A 20908-nucleotide genomic window follows, 5' to 3' on the forward strand; every position below is an offset into this window, starting at 1 on the left:
CAAGGTACCAAACATTGCCCACAGCAGTCACACGTCACAAGAGTCATCATTTTCAGCAGCTGTTTTCATTCTCTTATCAAAGTCAGGTGCATTGCTGAAAACAAACAACCACTTCTAAAAGGTGTCTTGGCTGGGGTTAACTTATCCAACAGCCCATTCAACTCTCAGGATCTCAGATCCCACCTTTGTTGTTACTCTTTCTTGGGGCTCTCCCTTTCAGATGGTGGCAGTAGGGGAAATTATCAAGGACCTGGTTTACCTCTGATGATAAGTAGATGAGTTCCAGAATTTTGTCAGCAGCTTTCAGAGAGGTCCTTGGGAAAGAGGTGCGGGGTCTTTCTCTACTTTATGCAAGAATGTCATACAATATGTGCCTAGAAGCATGCAGGCTTTTCCCTGGCAGGGTTCCATCCTCTTGTCCTGCATTTCCTCCCAGCCCAAAGGGAACAGAGCATTGATGTCCTCCCATCTCTTCAAGGTTTCTCCATAGTGATCATCTTCCAAAAATGCAGCTCCTGTTAGCTGAGCTTTCACCAGCTGAGATCTTAAGTATTTAATAACCCCAGTTTCTTTCCATGATATTTTCACACAGAAAGAAAAATTGAGATGTCTTCTGCTGTTCTGCATTGTCTCCAAACAATTGGACTCATCAGGCAAACAAACCAAACTACATTTGAAACTGAAAATGTTCCATGAACAATGTCACAACAGCACACACTACTCCTAAAGTCTCTGGGTTAATGTAAGAATCAATGGCATCAATCAACTGCAGGGGCCCACAAAAAGAATTTTTACTAATAACATGATCAAATGTTTGGTTCTTATGAAATTCCAGTTGTGTTAAAAAGGAGAAATAGCTAAGATTTTTGGCATGTTTAGGAGACAAGGTGAAAGCTCACAAGTTTCTAATGACAATTATGTGCCTAAAAAGCCTGGGAAATTAAAAGGCTTCAACAGAAGTTTGGCCATGACAGTGTAAAATATGAAGTGTTTCAACCACAGCCTTGCATAAAGACAAAAGAGACACCAAAGCAGATATATTACAAGTGAAAAAACTGAGACTGACCACTGGCCAAGTGGAAACTGGAGAACCAACAATGGGAACAGCCCCATGCAATATGTGAATTCTAGATGAAGTGACACAGGAACAGGGAGGTGGGGCTCAGTCTGCAGTCACCTTCTGGCCAGGTTATCAACTATAGGAGGACCTCAACCAGTGCCCTGTGGGTGAATTGGTAACAATAACAATAAAATCAGTGAGCTCTGTGAGCTAAGTTATGGCTTGTCTATTTGGGAAATAGTTTTAGAAGCTAGGTACAAATTTAGAGCACAATGGCTTTTTTGCCCCAATTCCCAGATGGGTGGGTAACACTATTCTGCTCTGAGAATGCCTTTCAGAGAAGGCAAAGCACAACAATGCAGACATTTTACTGAAAGGTGGTAGCTGGGGACAGCTATTTCACACTTTTTTCCCTTCTTACATGTAAGTTCCAAGACTGTAAATGATCAAAAGGCAAAGCAGGCTCAGGGCAAGTTTTTGACATGTGGCTGTTTTTAAGCTTTGCTTCTTGTCTGAGGAGAGGACATTCTGTTTCCACATGTCTTTAAAGGGTACTGAAATCCAGGAAGTCTAAAGAAATGTCACCCTGAAAGATACAGGGCACATTACCTTTGTCCCCCACTGCCCCTAAGGGCTTTGATCACAGCTTTCCAGTGTATGTGATCAATATTACCACTACAGCCCTGAGTATGGGGACTTGACACCAACAAGTCCCACAGAACCACTGACCCAGCACCCCTGCTCACCTGTCCACTCACTCTGAACATTTGTCTGCTTTCATGCCTGACCAGCAGCAGCCTCCTGTGTGGAGAAGCACAAACTGGCACTACAGCCTGAGCTAAACTGTTTCACATAACTTGTCCTAATCCTGATGTCTTTGAATTGAACTATCTGTCCCCAGGCTGAATTTGCTCCCCTTTTGTAAATGTAGCTGATGTTGTCACATAACTTCCACAATAGAAGTTGCTTAATGAAAGAAAAGGACTTTATGATTCTAGCATCTTGTGTAAGATTATATCACCTAAATAAATAGGCATTAGGTAGGTGGAGAATGTATATTAGACGGGGGGGTTCATGTAAACATTTCTGTATAAAAGATGTTATAATTTACCCCTCAGTGTGCTTGATTTGTGGGAACCTCCACCTTGCACAGAATAAACAATGTCTCCTTCCTAAATTAGACCTGTCTGTGTTTAGGGAGCTCCTAAAACTGGAAACAATGCTATGCTTACCTTCACCTGTGATTTCCCTGCAGTTATCACCAGGGATGTTCTTCAGTCACAGCACCCCAAAGCAGGACATCCCACCTGACCCTCTGCAGCCCTCACCAGCCAGCCAAGCCAAGGGGAAGGGCAGGAGGATTGGGCAGCATGAGACATGAAGATTTTTACCTGACTAAGTTGGCACAAGGTCCTGGCCAGCGGCAGCTCTGATAAACTCTCTGGATCACTGTTTCTGACCCGTTCTGCACCTGGCAGGAGACTGTCCTTGTGACTGTGTAGTGGCACCAGTGCCTGCAGAGAGAGAGGACACACGTTAGTCAGCCCCAGAGAGACAACCAGGGAACCAACACACACCAGACTGCAGGAAAAACAGACCAAGAATCCGTGGGTGGGGTGGTTTCTTCTGCCAGCCATAGCCAGGCTAACTTGCAGTCTTCACTTCTCACCCCACCCTCTCCTTCCAAGAGCTGCAGAAAGATTCCCAGCTCCTGCCAACCTGAACCACAGATCCAGTAATGCCTCTTGCTTGGTTGTCAGAGGCCAGAATTTTACAGTGCATAATTTAGTTCTGTGACTTATCAGAAACAATAGGACTTGGGGAAAAAAAAGACATGTTCCAAATCTCCTGATAGTCAGCTCCCATTGTACTGGTCTTAATTCCACCGTGCTTGTTATGGTATCATTCCCCAGCCTCCCACCATTCTGAACAACAGCAGAGTAGGAAAATTCTGCTTTTTGGTGTGGTGGAGTTCTCTGTCAGCAGGGCTCAAACAAGCTGGGTGCTGAACAAGTCCTGTTGTTGTCCTGCTGAGGTTACTGCCTAAGAATGGGCAAGAGAAAATGCAGGGGAGGGAGGGATGAGTGTCTCAAACTGTCTCAAGAGAGAGACAGACCCCTCACTGCAAGGTGTATGAGACAGAAGGAACTGCAGTGTCAGCACAGGGAATTCAGGGACCTAAAGATCCTTCAGGGACCTTCTCTGAAAAAAAAAAAAAAAGTTTTAGGTCCCAGTGACATGCTTGAGTGGGATACAAAAAATTTCCCCCTTGCAAGCATTGCTCATTTTGCCAAATACTGGTTCATGTTTTTGTGAATATCGTTTTTGTGAATATTTTGTGATGTTTTTGTACATCAGTGTAGTTAACAGGTTTGAGAGCCACTTTCCTACTGACTGGGGATCAGAGCTAGGGTCACTGTGGGACATGGAGACAGCGGCTTGTGCTCCAAAACACACCCAATGCTTGTGTAAGCATTCCCTGCGGAACCAGAGCCACAGTTCTGGCTCCTCATCTATCTTAAAGCAAGAGCCCTCAATTGAGCTGATCCCTTCAAGCACCACAGTGACTCCCCAGCCTTGCACATCAAAAATCAAAGTGGAAATGCACCTGCACATCCCCTTCTCCTTCCCTAATCCACCTCCTCGACGTCAGTTTGATTTCCCCAGAACATGCCATTTACAGCATTTGTTGTTTTTTTCCCCTTTTTGCATTCCCCTCCCATCTCCACAGGAATCCCTGCTCTCTGGATAGCTCCCATCCCCATGAATAGGAGGCACACATGCCAGGACCACATGGGGCCAGCGGGCTGCTCGCTGACCCTTGGGCTACAGCCGGCCGGGAAGGCTGGGACACCCAGGGAGGGGTGGCTCTGTGCCAGTGCCACCAGCCCAGCAGCAGGGACAGGGCTCAGCTTGCAGCTTTCCCTGAGACACTGCTCCTGCTCACCACAAACCCCCTGGATTCCTCGGCAGGGAGTGTGCCACAGGTGGGCAGGGAGGTCTTCCAGAACCACTTATCTCAGGTTTGCCAGGGATCTGTGCTGTGCAAACAGGGATCAGGAGTGTGGGCACACCTGAGGGGACCCCAGGAGGGCAGGGAGGTCTTCCAGAACCACTTATCTCAGGTTTGCCAGGGATCTGTGCTGTGTAAACAGGGATCAGGCACTGGAGTACCCAAATGTCTCTACTGACATCTGCATCATCAAAACAAGGGGGGAAAAGATAAAGTTAATGAAGCTTCAGATCACATGATGACATCAGATCCTTTAATGGGCTCAATAGAACTTCCACACAAAGTTTAGGGAGCAGGACCAGCAGAAGCAACAGGAGCTAAAGGCTGAAAATATGATAATTCAAAGTAAAGTTTTCTTTTACCTTTCACTTGCACACTTGGTGCAATCAGCCATTTGGTCTGTCCAAGCCTTAGTCATGGGGTTTGTCCAGACAGGGGTAATATCTCCTCATGCCATGGGAACAGCCAGTTAAGCACAGAAGGAAAAGCAGCCAGGAGAAAGGGTGAGAATGAGAGGGGTTGGGAAAATCACAGCCCTGCATTCACAGAATTCACAAAATGACCAGGTTGGAAGAGACCTTCAAGATCATCGAGTCCAACCCATGCCCTAAACACCTCAACTAAACCCTGGCACCCAGTGCCACATCCAGGGGTGGTGACTGCACCACCTCCCCAGGCAGCCATTCCAGAACTTTATCACTCTTTCCATGAAAAACTTTTTCCTAATATCCAACCTGAATTTCCCTTGGTGCAGCTTAAGACTGTGTCTTCTGGTTCTGTCAGTGCTGCCTGGAGAAAGAGACCAACCCCACCTGACTACAACTACCCTTGTAGTTGTAGTACATCTCTCCTTCAGGGAGATGTAAAGTGATAAGGTCACCTCTGAGTCTCCTTTTCTCCAGGCTGAGCACCCCCAGCTCCCTCAGCCATTCCTCATCAATCACTACAGGAACTGAGAAGCTCCCTGAGGCTCTCCATGCGTTGCTTTCCTTGCCTGAAGCCATCACCTGGGTTTGCCAGGCTGAACATGACCGGCAGCTCATGGCAGGGTAACAGATCCTTCACTCAAATCTAGGGACAACCTTTCACCTTCCTGAGCAGGGGCACAGAGAGCAGTGACAGTGATAAAGTACCACACTTATCACCTCATCTCCAAAGCAGAAACACCAGTGTGGGCATAAAGCAAAAAAGGGGCAGACCCCAAAGATACTCAGCTAATCAAATGTGAACACAGATTTCTCCAATTTCTCTCTTTACCAACAGAAGAGGGGGTTTGGTTGCAAAGGTACCCACAGCCAGGAGTGAAAGGTACATCACATTCTTGGCTTCCCATAAATAGCATAATTTTCCTACAAATACAACTTTTAGGGGTTTTTACTGGGGCACACAGCAGGTGAGAAAAAAACAGGAACACAGGTGGTCAAGGATGCATTAGAACACCCAGTTTGGGACTCAGTGCAGATAAAATAGCAGAGTGATTACAACAGAAAGAAGACAGACAGACAAAACCATCCCAATACTTCTCTTTGCAAGTCAAAAGTCAGCAAGAACAGCCTCCAGAATGCAAGCAGGCTTCTGACAACGTGACGAAAGGCCCCATCATGGCTTACAGAGATTATAAATGACCCTTTATATTATACACAGATGCTAGGAAGGAAGGTTTAGGACTTTTACTGGCATGTATCCAGGATGGCAGAGAATATATTGCTGCTTATTCAAAAAGAATACTCCAACCAAGCAAACAAAATGATCCAAACAGCATCTCTTTTAGGATCTCATGCATGCTTATCACCAGCATATTTCGTGCAATGTTCTGCAGCATCCCAAGGAATTGGTCGTTGCTCAGAGAGAGGAGTTTCACTTGGTCCATTTCCTCCAGCTATTTCCAAAGAAACACCCCCTCCTCTCACACCCTATTTAATTCTTGGAAGACTTTCACAGACAACAGAGGATCTGCAGATCATGGCCTGCAAGCTGCTGATTTAGACAGTTTCCTTCTGGGGCTACAGACCCAGATCTCACGTCTTGATCCCAGCTGACAGTGTGTTTTTCCAGAGGGAACAGGGGTGTTGGTGCCAGCAGCTATCTAATCACATCCACTGTGTAAGCTCAGGATGTTACTGTGGACCCTTCAGGCTAAATGGAACAACAAAATTAATAGTTTGCTTCCATTTAGAGGTAGTCTGCAAACTCCTGCTTGCTTGGAGCTTGAACAGACCCCTCCCTCAGCAGATGCTGAGGGTGCCTGCTCTCTGCTGACTCAGCAAAAGCAGTGATGGCTTTGGGCACCTAGACACTGGAGGACACCAGAAATCCTCACCTCCCAGAGCACACGGGGAACAGCCTGAGAGCAGCTCACAGGGCATCCGGGCTTACTTAGGAAGCTGGAGGTGCAGTTTGCTTCCAAAGGCAGACACCAGACAAAGCCATACGTGCACCCCACTGACTTTCTGAACCTCCTGCACCCCTCAGCAGAAGTTTATTTGGACTCACAGTTCACCCTTGGAGATTCTGGATGATTTTACAGCCTGTCATCCAACAGTGAGAGAGAAAAGGGACTGCAGAGGGTGGACAAGTGTAAAGTAACATACAACCCAGCTAAAATACTGTGGGTTCCAGAAGAGCCACATACTCACATATCAAAGCTTAATTCCTGGATAGCATAGTTAGAGCAATCATTTCATGGATGGGAAGATACTGACAGGAAACTTCATCTTCCCTCCCTTCTCACCACTGGGATTTGCACAGTGTTCCCAAAGCCCACAGGGTGCATAAGGGATCTCTTCATCCATCCATCCATCCATCCATCCTTAGGAACACTCACACCACAACACACAGAGCCATCCCCAAAAGCAATGTTTGCTTCTTTTCTAGTCCAAACTGCTCACTTTTTCCAAGCTTCTCTGCATCCTGGAGGTCCCTGGAGGACGTTCCAGGTGGTTCACAAGAGAAAAGCCACATGGCTGTTAGCTGTCTCCATTTCACTGGAGAAGGGATCACAAATTGAGCAGTGTCAGAACACTGCGCTGAACTGATCAGGACCCAGCAAGGGTGACTTGGGAATGTGCAGCTCAGGAATGGAAGTGGCTGCATTCCTGCCTAATCCCCTCCTTCAGAGAGGTGACAGTTCAGCACCACACACAAACCCAGGGCTGCCTGCCCTGCTAGGGACAGACCTACAGCAGGCACCACCTCCCCCACAGGAGCTGTGGGCTGATGCTCTCACTGGACTGAAAGACACAGCTCCAGCTCCCGAAATCCGTGGTCTCCAAGCACACCATGCTCCCACCAGCACAGAACTGCTTCCAGCAGAAACAGTCCTCTGGGCTCTGCACAAAGCCATTTGTGGAGCTGAGTGAAATGGAGATTTGGTGTGGGTTTGGTAAAGAGTTAACAGGACAAGCCAGAAGGAAGAGAATTCTTTCTGAGAGTGGGAGAACACTTAATATGCAGGATGGTTTCATCAGCACCTGTTCCATGTGTTTGGGCACAAACTGACCCTCCCCACTCTCAATAAATATCACAGAAGTCTCTCAGGAAGGTTGGCATTTCTGATGCTTGTGATTTGCCCTAAAGCTTTGTCCTGTGTAAACAACTGCACTGAATTATCTTTTTGTTTCCATAAGGATAACACACTGTGTGTTATACTTAGCAGAGATCAACATTTAGGGCACAGAAAACAGTAGGAGTGTTTTGATAGCTAGGTAGATTTCCCCAAGTTTCCTCATAACATTTTTCACTGGAGCTATCAATTTCCCTGCAATCCTAGTGAGGAATTTCAATAAAATCAGAAGGTCACTGACTTTCACTGGGAAAAAGTTGCTGTTCTGACTCAATGAAAGCAAACTGTGCCCTTTTCTCTGTGTAAATAGTACAGCATCCCATTTGCTCTGCCAGAACAGCAATCCATACACTGTGTGCTGGAGCCCAGCATTAGGAGAGGTTAGTTATTTATATATTCCCTTGAGGCCAGGAGCAGAAGTTGCCCTCTACATGCCAAGAAATCCAAATTCAAAGGCTGCCAGGCTCTCTGGGGTATCTCTTCCCAAACCATCCACTTCTATAAAACTACATAATTGCTTTCTTATTCACAAATACACACCTCCCTGAATGTGCTTTGACTCTCATCAGGATCAAGTTCACCTGCTAATTCAGTTGGCTGTGAGCAGGTTACTCTTTACTGCTGTGACCTGGCTAAAGAGGAAACTATCCCATCACATGTTACTGGAAAGCTCAGATAAAAGCCAAGTTGGGCTTAAGTTTCCCCTGTTCTTGGCTGTATTCATGCTCTCCCCAGGTAACTAGGTTTTAGGATCAAGGCTGTCATCCAGCTCGTTGTCCAGCTACAAAATTAAATTGTAACCAGCAGTCTCCACACTATTGGAATGTTCAGTGTTGATGGATTGATTCAGGATTGCCTGTAGATAGATGGACCTTTGCTAAGGAATCCATGCAAGACCACCTGGCAGGGGTGAGGGGCTGGCTCTACACAAGCTTATCATGGCAGGGTTCAGTTCCAAGCAGATTCTGCTCCTCCATTACAAAGTTTTAAGAGGCCTGCAAGTCAGAAGCCACAACGAGCCACAGTAATCTTGTTGTCAATATTGATGTTTTACGCATGCCTTACTCCCACTGAGCACTTCATAGTCACTAATAGAGGTTACCCTGACTCCTGCAAAAAAGGGAGAAAAATCTCTGCAACAGCCCATTCATTTTGGGAAAGGAATAAAACTGGAAGGCTGCTGGTGTTTCTGAAGCCAGACAGCAGCAGCCATTTGAAGCAGCAGAGAGCCAGAGGCACGAACAAGAACAAGACAAGTTCCAGGTCTCCCACTCCGCTCTGTTGGTCAGACAAAGATTGGAAGGAGCTCCAATCTCTCTGCACACACCACCACTCCACCCCCACAATAAGAGTCTGAACAAAGTGGCCATAAAAATAAGTTCTGGCTAGCAGAGTAAGATGGGACAATTTATCTAGGAAGCTCCCAATAGCATAACCCTTCCCCAGGGGGGCAATATGTTCTGTGCTTAGTGCATTTCAAATACTCACTTGCCAATAACAGCCTTAAGTTTTCCCATACAAAGTGTATTATTAGAGCCTGCTGGAAGGAGTTTAGCCTTAGAGGAATCTTTACCTGAGGAGGAAAACACAATTCAGTCTGCACAACAGCTTCAGTCTTCAGCAATTTCTGCAGCCAAGCACATTTAACTGTGCTTTCCTTGCTTTGTTTTATGCAGGGATGACCCTCCAAAAGGCACTACCTTGAGGGCTGAGCTTTCTTCAATCCATAGGAAACTACACAAGATTTTACCTTATCTTCCTGCAGCCTGAAGTTACAGGGGCTAAGGGAAAACCTCTCCCTCTTGGAATTATTAAACACCTAGAAGCAGCATAGCTAAATACCAAGGAACATGTGTGCAACTCTTCTACAGAGACAAGGAGGGGATCCAGCTCCCCAGAGCCACATTCAGCTCCTTCAGCCATGAGAACATTCCTCTTCTCTTCTAACTTTCATTCACTGCCTCATTCACTAGGCACCTGCCAGCTGCTGCAGCTGCTGCAGGAGTGGTCTGAAGATAAGAACACTCACCTATTACACACCCTTGATCCACCTGCAGAGCATCAGCACTGGTATTAATGAATGATTGAACAGAGGGATATGAAGATTTAAGTGTTGATCAGGCAGCTAGTATCAGAAACAAACTGATCACATTCAAAACATGTCTCTCTGAGCCTGCATACCTGTGTGTGTGTAAGGGCAGAGGGCACAAGGAATATTCCTCCAGCATCAAGTCCCTCTGATTCATACTCAGTACCCATCTCCTCTCAGTTTGCCAGTGACACGTTCCAACTGAATCAAACCATAAATATGGTTGACCTGAACCATAATTACCTTCAGCAGTGAAATGAAAGAAGTTAGTCCATGACTGAGCGCTCAGAAATAAAAGGGGCTTCACCCCTTTGAAGTTTTTTGCTTTTACAGACATTCTTTTACACACGGCAGTGTTTTGCTGCTCCCTCCCATGAGCTTATCACAATCAATGAGAAGACAGTAGTTTCCAGTGTTCACAGAGGGAGGAAAGAGGAAATGTACAAAAATATCCGTGGAATCTCTCTTTGTTAAATTAGACTGACTTGATGGAATTTGGCATTTGATATCCTTGCAGCATGGAAATCATGCACAATTACAACCAAATATGTCATTTTTGCAACATTAAAAGCTGCTTGAATTAGAGCCTTTCAAAAGAAGAACCTGAGTCTAAACATTTTTGCACAGCTGGATAACGTGGTTGTAGGTAGGTCTAACACCTCCATACTGTGAATACATCCATAGAACTGGTTTGCTCATTCCTAAAAAGCCTGACCTTGAAAAGAGGGGTGAGATCACAGGAAAAAAAAAATCCTTAAGACCTTGACTGAAAGTAGAGAGCTGGGATTTGGCAGTAGGGATTTGGCACACCAACTATTTGTCTAAACAGATCCCTGTGGTCAAAGTCTACATTTGGTACTTGTCTGTGTCCTCTGAGGGTCTGATCTAGAACTGGTTAAGCTGAGGACACTGACTCTGATCCTCATTAATAGCACCAGACTAACTTTGATAAAAGTCAGTACATCTGAGTTTACAAAAATTCATTCAGAATTAATCCCCAAATTTGATTTAGCAAGAGGTAGAGTGTGAATTTTAAGTAGAAGAACAGGGCACTGACACACACCTGCTTGTCCTCAAAACCTTTGCAGAAAAGAAAACATTAAGAAAAGCAGTACAAGGAGTCAGTGACCCTGTCAGAGCATCCTATGCTTTACTACTGCTGCTGTTGTGGCTACAGCTGCTCTTCAACCATCCACAAAGGCAGTGCCCATGGCTGTCTTTAATTCCCCTTGCAACAAAACACTTTGCACAATTCAGTCCTCCAAAAGGGACAAATCAGGCTCCTGCTGGTTTCAGCATCTCCTTAAATCCCACCCTTTGCCCTACAAAGCCTGTATCTGCATCAGCAGCCAATCTGCAGGGATTGGACAGGGCCCACTCCCAAATTTGTTTTGTTTTTTTGCTTATAGAGCTCTGTACAGACAACAGAGCATCTTTGTGCCTCCCATTCAGCCCTCTGGTGCCAAACTCCCAGCACTTACCAGCAGCAATGAATGCCACATGCATGACAGGAACACAAGCACTTGGCCTAAATGAAGCAGTGTTTTTCATTAACATTATACTGGCACCAAAAACCACAAAGTACAGCAAGAACAAAGGCAATGTCAAAAGGACAGTGTTGAGTGTATAAAAAAAAAAAAAAATTAAGATGGCAAGATCAAGATTCCTACTATTGCATGATGTTAATCTGCTCATGTAACATGCATGTTTTGGGTTTTTCCTGCAGCTGAACAGTTGGGATATTGCTACCACTGGAGAAGGTACATCCTTTTGATAGCTACAAAACAAAACAAAACAAAACAAAAAAAGTATTGAAAGAGATCCTGCAGACAGCACATTTTCTCTTTAGGGCAATACAGATATGTCTTCCTTATGTTTTCAACTGTCAGAGCAGTGAGCCCCAAAATGTATCAAAAACCAGATAAAAGATTCAGCTTCAGATTCACAGGTCTTAGGATGGTACTGGAAATACCTGCACAAACAGCTGTGTGAGGTAAACTGAATCCACAACTCTTCTAGCAGCACCTCTTCCACCTGCTCATTTCTCTTTTCCTCAGGTACATTACAATTTTTTCAGTCTAGGTCTTCAGTTTGGTCGGCAACTTGTGAAGGAATTTGTGGGCTCTGGTGGACAAGGTACTACACAGCAGACATTTCTAAGTAGTGACCTACCATGTGGCTGTCCGTCACTCTTGGGAACAGGATTCCATGGGTCAAAGGCACCTCTTCCAGGGTGAAGCTGCAGCAGGAGTGCAGGCTCAGCTGCACAGCACTCCTGGTTCAGGTGGCTGCCAAAGAGCCAGACAGGACAACAACCCCACTGAAACCACCAAGGGAATAGCCTTTCCTCAAGTGCAAGAAAACCCTACAGTTTTCTAATGTTTCCTGTGCTGGAGAAGGTGATTAGAAACAATAGGCCAGTCTAGACAAATCCATCTTGTTATTTTGCTTCGAGAGGAACAATCTCTCTTCTTCCTTTCAGATGTCTCACATTAGCCAGCTGTGTGCAGTGAGGCAGCTGAAGCTCAGGTACTTGTGAGCCAGCATTTGCACCAGGCCTGACACAAGACTCCAGGAGGATTCTTTTGGGAACAGCTGCACCCCACGGACACATCAGCACCTCAAGAGCAAAGCACTTTTCTGCAGTAACTGCTCTACCAATGTGCCAGGTCATCTGAACACCAGTCTGTGCTGTGTGCAGTAGATAAATCAGCTCAAAGATTCCCAGCATGAGCCACATAAGACCCAGTTCAGTGAAAACAAAGCCTTGGAAAACTTTTCTGCCTGGGTATTCAAAGTGTTAATCAGCCTGAAAAACAAACCCCAAAGCCTGTGTGTTAATTTGCTATTTAAATTGAAAACTTTATTCCATGTCTGCCATGTCTGGCACAAGGCTGTCCTGGGCGTTACTACAATAAAAAATAATTTGGAAAATAATCCTATTGTTCCAGTCACACCCATGGGAGTTCCATGTGTAGGGAAGTAGGAACATCAGAACTGAGATCTGTCCTGTCATCAGAGAGCTGAGTTTGCCCTTTACAACAGCCAGTTTTTATCCAAGGGCATATTGAGAGCAGGATCAGAAGCTGAGCTAAGGCAGGAGGATGTATCAATACCTCTAAGGTTAATAAATTCCAACTTGCACAGGCTAAAACTCTTAAAAACCACCATTAGCATAGAAAACTAGCAATAGCCATTACAAACACATTTTCACATCCATGGGTGTTAGTTTATCATATCTTTCTCTTGCTTGTCTCCTTCTCAAGCCAGTCCTTCCCAGTGCCCATGTAAATGAAGTTAATTGCTCTGAAACACCTCCTGGTTGCCAATGAGCAGCCTTTCCAAAGAGCCTCCTCTGCACTAAGTGGAGGCCTCATTGAAACCTCCCTGCAACTACAGCATGGCTGGGATGAGGCAGTTCCAGGCACAACAATCTGCTGTACCAGCAGCCTCCTTTTCACCTTCCTCCAGACTCCCACTCTTACACTCTCCTGACTGCACCCGTCCAACGTCATAAAAAATAACCCCACAGGGTTTGCTGTAGCTCAGCTCTTTGCACACAGAAGTCCCAAACCCCTGTAGTGAGCACCCAGTGCTGCCTCACCAAGTTCTAAACTCACTCTTCAGCAGATGGTGTGTTTTAATCACACAGAACCCACTGCACTTTGATAACTGTCTACAGACAGACTGTAAAGAGACAGCAAGAAACTAAGTGCTCTACCTAAGTATTTTCAATGTAAAAGGTTTGTTCTGCTTTTAACACAGCTTCCTAAGCTTTCACTGGTTCTGGAAGCATTCACCATACCTCATTTCTAGCCAAGAACAATTATTTGTATTCTCCTTTTAAACACTGCTGCAACCCAGTTTGTTCATTAGAAATAAAAAGAGCTTAGAAAAAGAAAGCCTTTCTCTTGTGAATGGAAACACTAACACCTTTCTCTATTATTAAAAAATTCTTGAGCAATCTACAAAACTGCTTTAGTGCCTCAGTGCTTTGGAAGCCTCTGTTTGGAAGGGAGGAGATCTACATTTCAGTATCCAGGTGGAAAATGGGTTTGATTTGGCCAAGTAATAACAGCTGAAAAAAAAAAAAACAACCCTCCAAAGCCTGTGCATGCACAGTAGATTCCTTAGGAATGATAACACTGCCTTGAAACATTCCCGAGGAGACACGTGGGAAACCGGATGGGAAGAAAGCAGCACTGAGCAAGAGAGGGGACAGCAGGAGGTCTGAAGGAGATACAGGCATTTGGTCAGAAAAATTCCTGCCCTGTGCAGCATTGTAAGCAAACTCCACTAGATGGGGGTTTGCAGGGTTTCTTTGGTGGTGGTTTACATTAGAAGTTGCCTGCCAATGCAAAAGGACAGGGCAACCTAACTGCTCCACCATGGCAAGGTGCAAAAACCCACAACATAAAGCATTTTAACCACAAATTGGTGAAAATGCAACCTGATGCTCACAAGTGAACCAAACTCCTAAAGCAAAGGTTTCACAGGCATCCCTCATCCTTCTGCTGGGGATGGGAATGCCTGGAGTTACTGGTGAGAGGGTCTCTGTCCATGTGAGCAAAGGAGTGGCTAATGTTTAAATACATTAAACACACAATACTGACAAAAGCTTGGGGCAAATTCAAGGCAAAACCATTAAAGAAAGAGAGATTAACTTTTTTTCCTCCTCTCCTATTTACACACATTTCTTCCATCAGAGAATGAAGAGTGACACAAATAGCATGCAAGACAAAAGTTTGATTAAAACAAGCAGTTATGACCTGAATTTTATCAATGGGTGACAGTTATTCTGTATTTCTGGTACCTTTTACATAGTTTGGGAACATCTCACTGTTGTTTCACTGAATGAGGGCAAACCAGCAAATCTGTTTGTGACACACAGCAACAATCTGTGTTTATTATTGCACTAAGTATGTACACAAACATCCTTCACACACAACAGCTCAAACTTGTTTGTGGTTTTTCCTCCTACATGCAAAAATACACGAGAGTTTTCCTCTACAGTTTGGAGAAATTTTTCCATGCATTGTCTCAGCAAAGGATAGTGCCAGATTGAGCCACCCTGGAAGCAAAGCCAGCAGCTGCCATTGCCATAGCACTCACTTGAGCCATTTCTAAGCAGGTATAGAGGGATATATGAACACTGCAGTGCTGAACATCACATTAAATGGCTGTGACAGACTCACATCACAGCAGGAAAAAAGTGGTTTGAGTTTCACTATAAACCACTCTCATTCACAAATCAAAAAGTCTGGTAGAACCTCAGAGCACAGAGTGACAGAACAACTCTTGAACTGGTTCCCCTTGCTGGAGGTATGTCCATGGGAGCAGCCTGCTCACCGATCCAGCTGCTACTGGCAACACTTGAGCCACAAGCCCATGGGAAGTGTGGGATTCCAGTCAAATGCTTGTGTGGGGTTTGGTGTTGGTCTTGGTGGTGGCGTTTTTGGCTGGTTGGTTAAAAAATCCAACCAAACAGCAACAACAAAAAAAACCCTCAAACGATCCCCACACATGGAGTGTGCCCTGCAAAGCCAACCTTGCTTCCACAGGGATGCTGAGATCCCAACCATCACCCAGCACAAGATGACTCCCAGGCTCAGCCAGGACACCAGCTGAAATGCCCAACACAAATCAACCCAGTTTCTAACTGCATTCAATTCAAGAGAGAAGCTGGGATGATTCCTGTAATTTCCATATTCCCACTTTTCCTCCTCCTTCTTCCCAGCCACTGTACAGATACACAGCTTCACCCTAACCTTCCTAAAACTTATGCAGCAACTTCTCCAAATGGTACCTGGGAGCTGAAAGTTTACCTTCAGCAAAATTCCACAGTCATTTGCAGAAGCTACTTTGAAAACCTTCTAGTTCAGACGTCAAGAACCACTTGGCAAGACCTGACAGACATAATTAGAGAGCTTGATTGTTTCAAAGGACATTACCCAAGAAAATTAGTATGTTGCTGCGGTTCTTGAAATAAATTTACAATGGGTTTGGTTGCAGAGGTCTTGCAAGGGTTTTAGCAGACTTTTAATTACAGTATCAGGCCTCAAGTATTTTTCTAGTGCTTGGCAATATGAGATCCTATTATTTCTGCTTGCAATGCACACTCATTCAAAGCTTATCCACAGGCCGACAGCCGAAGAATTCCTACCACTCTGTAATCCAAAATTTTTGTATCATTTGTGATATACATTAGTGACTTCCAGTAACAGCTGCCCCAGAGACAGCATTTTACTGTGTGATAGTTTAAACCCTTTGGCTCGGTGCTGTATCCTGAAATACACTGCAGGGAGGCTGTAGCTTTTGCTGCAGGTTATGCTGATTTACAGCAGCATTAAGCCAAGCACTCTAACATCCTACAAAGCCAATTTGCCTTTTTGCTCTCTGCTGTACTTCAGATGAGAACAGGGGAATTTTGCAGCATCACGGCCCTTTGGAGCTGCCTTTGCTCCAAGGCTGGTGCTCTTGGGTCACCCCCATTGCCACAGGCATTTGTGCTCTGAGCACAAAGCAGTGCTGCTTCTGAAGGTATGTCCCACAACCAGGCTCCCAAAACTGCCCTGGGGACAGGAAAGCCCCTCAGCCTATGCCATCACCCAGCCTTCTGCTACTGGTCAGTCCAGCCTGCCCTGCTCAGCACCCCCCTCTGCCACCCCTCAGCATCCCCTTCAAACTAATCCCTCTCTGCTGAGCTTACTTACTCCTTAAGACCAATTTCAGTCATTCAGACTCGGAGAGGTGCAGTAAACAGGGAGCACAATGACCTCTATTCTGTAAGAGTGGAAGTTTATATAAGAGCCAAGTATTATCATTCATAGATTTATTATAAACTTCGGCATAAATTCATATACAGTGCTTTGGATTTTGTAGCTTTCCCTCTAAGATATAACCACACCCTCCTGAAATACTCCCCAGAGCCTTCCTTTACATGAAGGGAAGTATTGCTATTCCCATTTTATTTAGGGGAAAGAAAAGAGAGAGAGAACTTGCAAGTCTCAGTTCCCAGACTCTGTGCTGCTCTATAGAATATATATTGAGTATTTAAGGAAACAGTCTTTGTCTTGGGAAAGAGGGTGGAAAACAAAGCCTTATGAATCAGCCAGCTAATAATTAAAAGCAACTAAATCCAGATCACTTTAAGCTGCACATGAGAATCTGAACTTCTCAGATGCTGAATTCCTCTGCCGACCAGAAAAGCCAGGGTCACTTGCCCAGCTGGTCACTATTGTTCTGTCCAATAAAGTTCTGGCAGGAATGCATGTTTAACAAAATACAGAGATTAGGCATAGCAAAGAATGCAGCTCCCCCCTCAGTGTTTAGGTTAGCAGGGTTTGCCATGTTGAAATACTGAAGCTTAAGCATATCAGATTTTCTCTGTCCTGTACTGCTGGTGCCACTGACAGACACAAGCTGACAGCTCAGTTCTCAGGGGCACTGCCATTCTAGCTCTAAGTTTATTAAAAGCTGCATTAAAAGTTCACCTCAAATCTGCAGTGACCACTAATTAAATCAGTGTTTTCTTGGAGATGTAGAATCATGATTGAGAGAAGCTCTCTGTACCTCCCCGCATGCCAGAAACTTTTGAAGGGCAATGTAAATCAAGCCATAGACTCAAGAGACCTGATTTTGAGAATCTTGCAACAAGGTAGCTCATTCTTTAAGTGTTTTAGGATAGCCTAAATTTCCAAAAGGAAACAGCACCAGTGACTAAATACAGCATCAGAATGGCAATGACCTTCCAAACATCTCCCATAGCCTGGTTCTGTCTAGCTCTCTTTCAAGAGCTCTTCAGCTCAATTTACAAGAGACAGCACAAGACTAGAGCAAGACACAAATGTCTCCAGAAAAGTCACACAGATGATCTGACAGAGACCATCAGAGATCTTGCAGGAGCACAGCTTTTACTAAGCCAATATTGTGCACAAAGCAGCTCTGATATCTCAAATGGGCCAAGAATTTCTCAGCTCAAAGTAGAATTATATTAAATGGACAGATATTTGAGACTCCTAAGTAGATTTGCAATGTATATAGTCCTTGGAGAACTGCATACAAGAAGGTTATAAATAGCCTGGATTTACCTCAAAGTTAGTGGGTTATATTCAGAGATACCAAGGATTCCTAAGTTCCCCCACAGGGGCACAGTAGCTCATGCTGGGTGAAGTTGTGGTTCATAGGTAGGAAGCATCAAAGATCCTGTTGCCATGGCAGTCTCTCCTCTCTTTCTCCCTCCACAGAAAGCTGAAATATAAGTTTCTGTTGGAGGCACACAGTAAATCTGGAACAGGTACAGCTGAGATCCAGACCTGCTGACAGGCAGATCTAGGTGTTTCTTCCAGGACAGCCTTTTTGACTCATCCTAGTACAGCAAGAGAAACCTTATTTTAGCTGGTATTGCTTTCGCTGGCACTGAAAATGCAAACAACTCAACATTTGAACAGGATACAGTGATGAGACGAGCAGCCAGACAGCCAACACTGAGCAGGGTTGCAGAAACCAGACAGGTTCTGGGGAAGCACAAGACAGAATCAGGCAAGAAGAAAGCCAGGAAGCCGAGCAACTTAAGGCAGGCACAACAGAAGTGGCATCAGATGAAAAAGTCTTTTTCTTTAGGGAAAACACAGGCAGAATCTCCCTCGGGTTGAAGCGTTAAATTCATGTGAGGAGAGCTGTCACCCATTGCTGCCTCAACCGAGGATTTGAAAAAGCTCCCTGTGCTCTGCTGTGTTTACAGCAATAATGAGAGCCTGGAGGAAGGGGTTAGAAACATCTGAGTTTAATAAGGGCTAAGCAGCACACAGCAAAAAAGAAATGTCTGCCCTTCCGTTCAGGGCTACCACACCCCAGCAAGCACCGCCACCGCGGGCCAACGGGAGCCCAGCGTGGAGACATTATGTCATCCAGCCACCAGCCCCTCTGCCCCTGCCCTTCCCCAGGAGCAGCAGCTCCAACCAAGCTGAGAGCTCCCAGCACCACGCTCCTGAACAACTAAGTAAAGTCCTGGAGGGAAAAAGCAGATTTGATTGACCCCAGGCACAAATCAAGAAGAAGTTTTTGTGTAGTGCCTTAACTGAGCAGCTCCATCTCACGAGGTCATCCCAACAGGGCAAAAGGAGTATTTAGCTCATTTAGCACCTATGCAGCTGCCTTTTCTTAGTCCTAAACAGGTCTATCATCCAACACGCACAGGGCAAGGGGCATCCTGTTCCCATTTCTCACACAGAAGACCAAGAACCTTAGTGCTCAAGTCCTGCAACCAAATTTGCTGTGCCCCCTTCCTCACAGTCCACCCCCAAAACTGTCCTTGCATGAAATAGGCATCTCTTATGAAACACCTTGTCCTATACTACCTTTATAAGGCACACTATCCACATCCTTGGTCTTTTTATCCCATTGAAAAGTGGAAATCAGGAACCAAGAGTCTTGTCCAACAAACACACCTCCTCTCCAGAGTGCACATACACACACAGAAGAGGTGGGGGGACATCCAGAAGAAACAGAACTGGACCTGTTCGTAACTCTACAGACTCAGTCTAACTTGGTTACACAACCACATTCAGGGAATACTCCCCTGCCTCATGATTTCACTGCACTGGCATTTCTGAGATGCTCTGAGCAAACACATGCCTGTATGCAGCACAAATGCTGCAGAGAATATCACTTCCACCCAGTTCCTAGGGGCAGAAAAAGTGGAATTTATTAAAAAGACATCTGACTACATAACCTGATGTCAATATTGGACATGAATTGGTCCCTTCTATGCAGTGCTACCTCAGTTTATCTTTAATGTTTTGACAGATGGTTTGTTTGCTCAGCACAAAGGCAGGTGGCTGGACAAGAACAGCCTTACTCAGCTCTGGGAGGATGGACAGGAGACACAAAGCAAACCACAGAGGCAAAGGGAAGAGTCCTAAATAAAAGAATCTCACAGATTGCAACTCTTCTCAGTTTCAAAATCAGCTACTATGATTTTGAGTGGCAGATTCTCTTTCTCAGATAAACTACATCAATATGGAAGAGGAGACTGACCTGTTCCAAACACGAAACACTGTGAAACTGCCTTCAACTTTTGCCTCAGAGGCATACACTGTGTGGGCCTCTGGGTGAAAGCCATTTCTAGAGAGATAGAAGAGGCTTCTTTATTTGCCAGAAATATGATTGCCCAGCTTTAGAAGCAGAAAAGTAGTCTGAAATCTGAAATATCTTCCTATTTGTTCTTCCTCCCCAAAAGATTCAGCTATTTTCAAACAGTGAGGCCTAAACATTACAGACAATACTTCCATCCGAGCATACTCCTAACCTACACATCTGTCCAATTCCAAGAGGAGGAAGCCATTGTCAAAAGCAGCCAAAGCACCTAAATAATGTAATAAATTATACATCAACAAACAACCATTTCTCCAAACAAAAGGAGACAAGGAACAAAACCAACAAGGAATAGTATCACAGTTCCTACTCTCGTTGGTTTCTGCAGTACTAAGGACTCTAATTCAGATGAGTGCTACACTGTGCATATTTGCACTAAGCAAAAGATTTAGTATTACTCAGCTATATAAAAAGATGAAAAATTTAGGACAGTAACCAAATTAGTAGCATTTGCCTTTTTTCTAATTTGCAGCTATTCTCCTCAACAGAATCCTTGTGATATTAAGTTGGCACAGGCTGGCTGTATGCTCAAAGATTTAAAATAAACATTATGCCTCAGTGGAAATAAATTTAAGCACTGTCTAGATCTGCCTAATTAAAAGTGAGTCAAGAGCTTTGTGTATATTTCAGAAATGCAGTTGGACAATTTTTGTATTGTCCTACAGGAAAGGCATCTATGCTTTATAAATCAGTAAAATTTCCAGACATGCTGGAAGTCTGATGCAGGAAAGGGTCCATTACTCTGACCCAGAAGACCTAAAGCACTCTATGCTTTCAGTTCTTAATTGTTATCTCAAAGTCATTCTTCATTTTCCCCTCTTTATCAAGACACAGCCCAACAAAACTAAGATGTAAGTAAATATTCTATGATCCCAGTGTCACAGAACCACTCCCCAAGCAAAGCTGTGACATTTCTAACCTGACCCATTTCGACCAGCACTTTAGCACCCTAACAATTTCAACTTTGAGAAAACTAAAAAATAAGGACTATTGAAAGAAACGTTTGTTAATTTATCCAAGTGGAGCACA

General features: G+C 44.7%; 1 protein-coding gene across 1 annotated transcript in view; it reads right to left on the reverse strand.

Moving 5' to 3' along the window:
• Nucleotides 1–20908, reverse strand: part of COL26A1 (collagen type XXVI alpha 1 chain) — a 165862-nt gene that overhangs the window by 139807 nt on the left and 5147 nt on the right. The window contains exon 2 of the mRNA XM_041423060.1: nt 2452–2574. Coding sequence (XP_041278994.1) covers nt 2452–2574 — 123 coding nt within the window. The remainder of the gene's footprint in view (nt 1–2451; nt 2575–20908) is intronic.

The sequence above is a fragment of the Onychostruthus taczanowskii genome, unplaced genomic scaffold (genome assembly GCF_017590055.1).
Source record: "Onychostruthus taczanowskii isolate IOZ18803 unplaced genomic scaffold, ASM1759005v1 scaffold75, whole genome shotgun sequence".
In the NCBI taxonomy this organism is placed as follows: Eukaryota; Metazoa; Chordata; class Aves; order Passeriformes; family Passeridae; genus Onychostruthus; species Onychostruthus taczanowskii.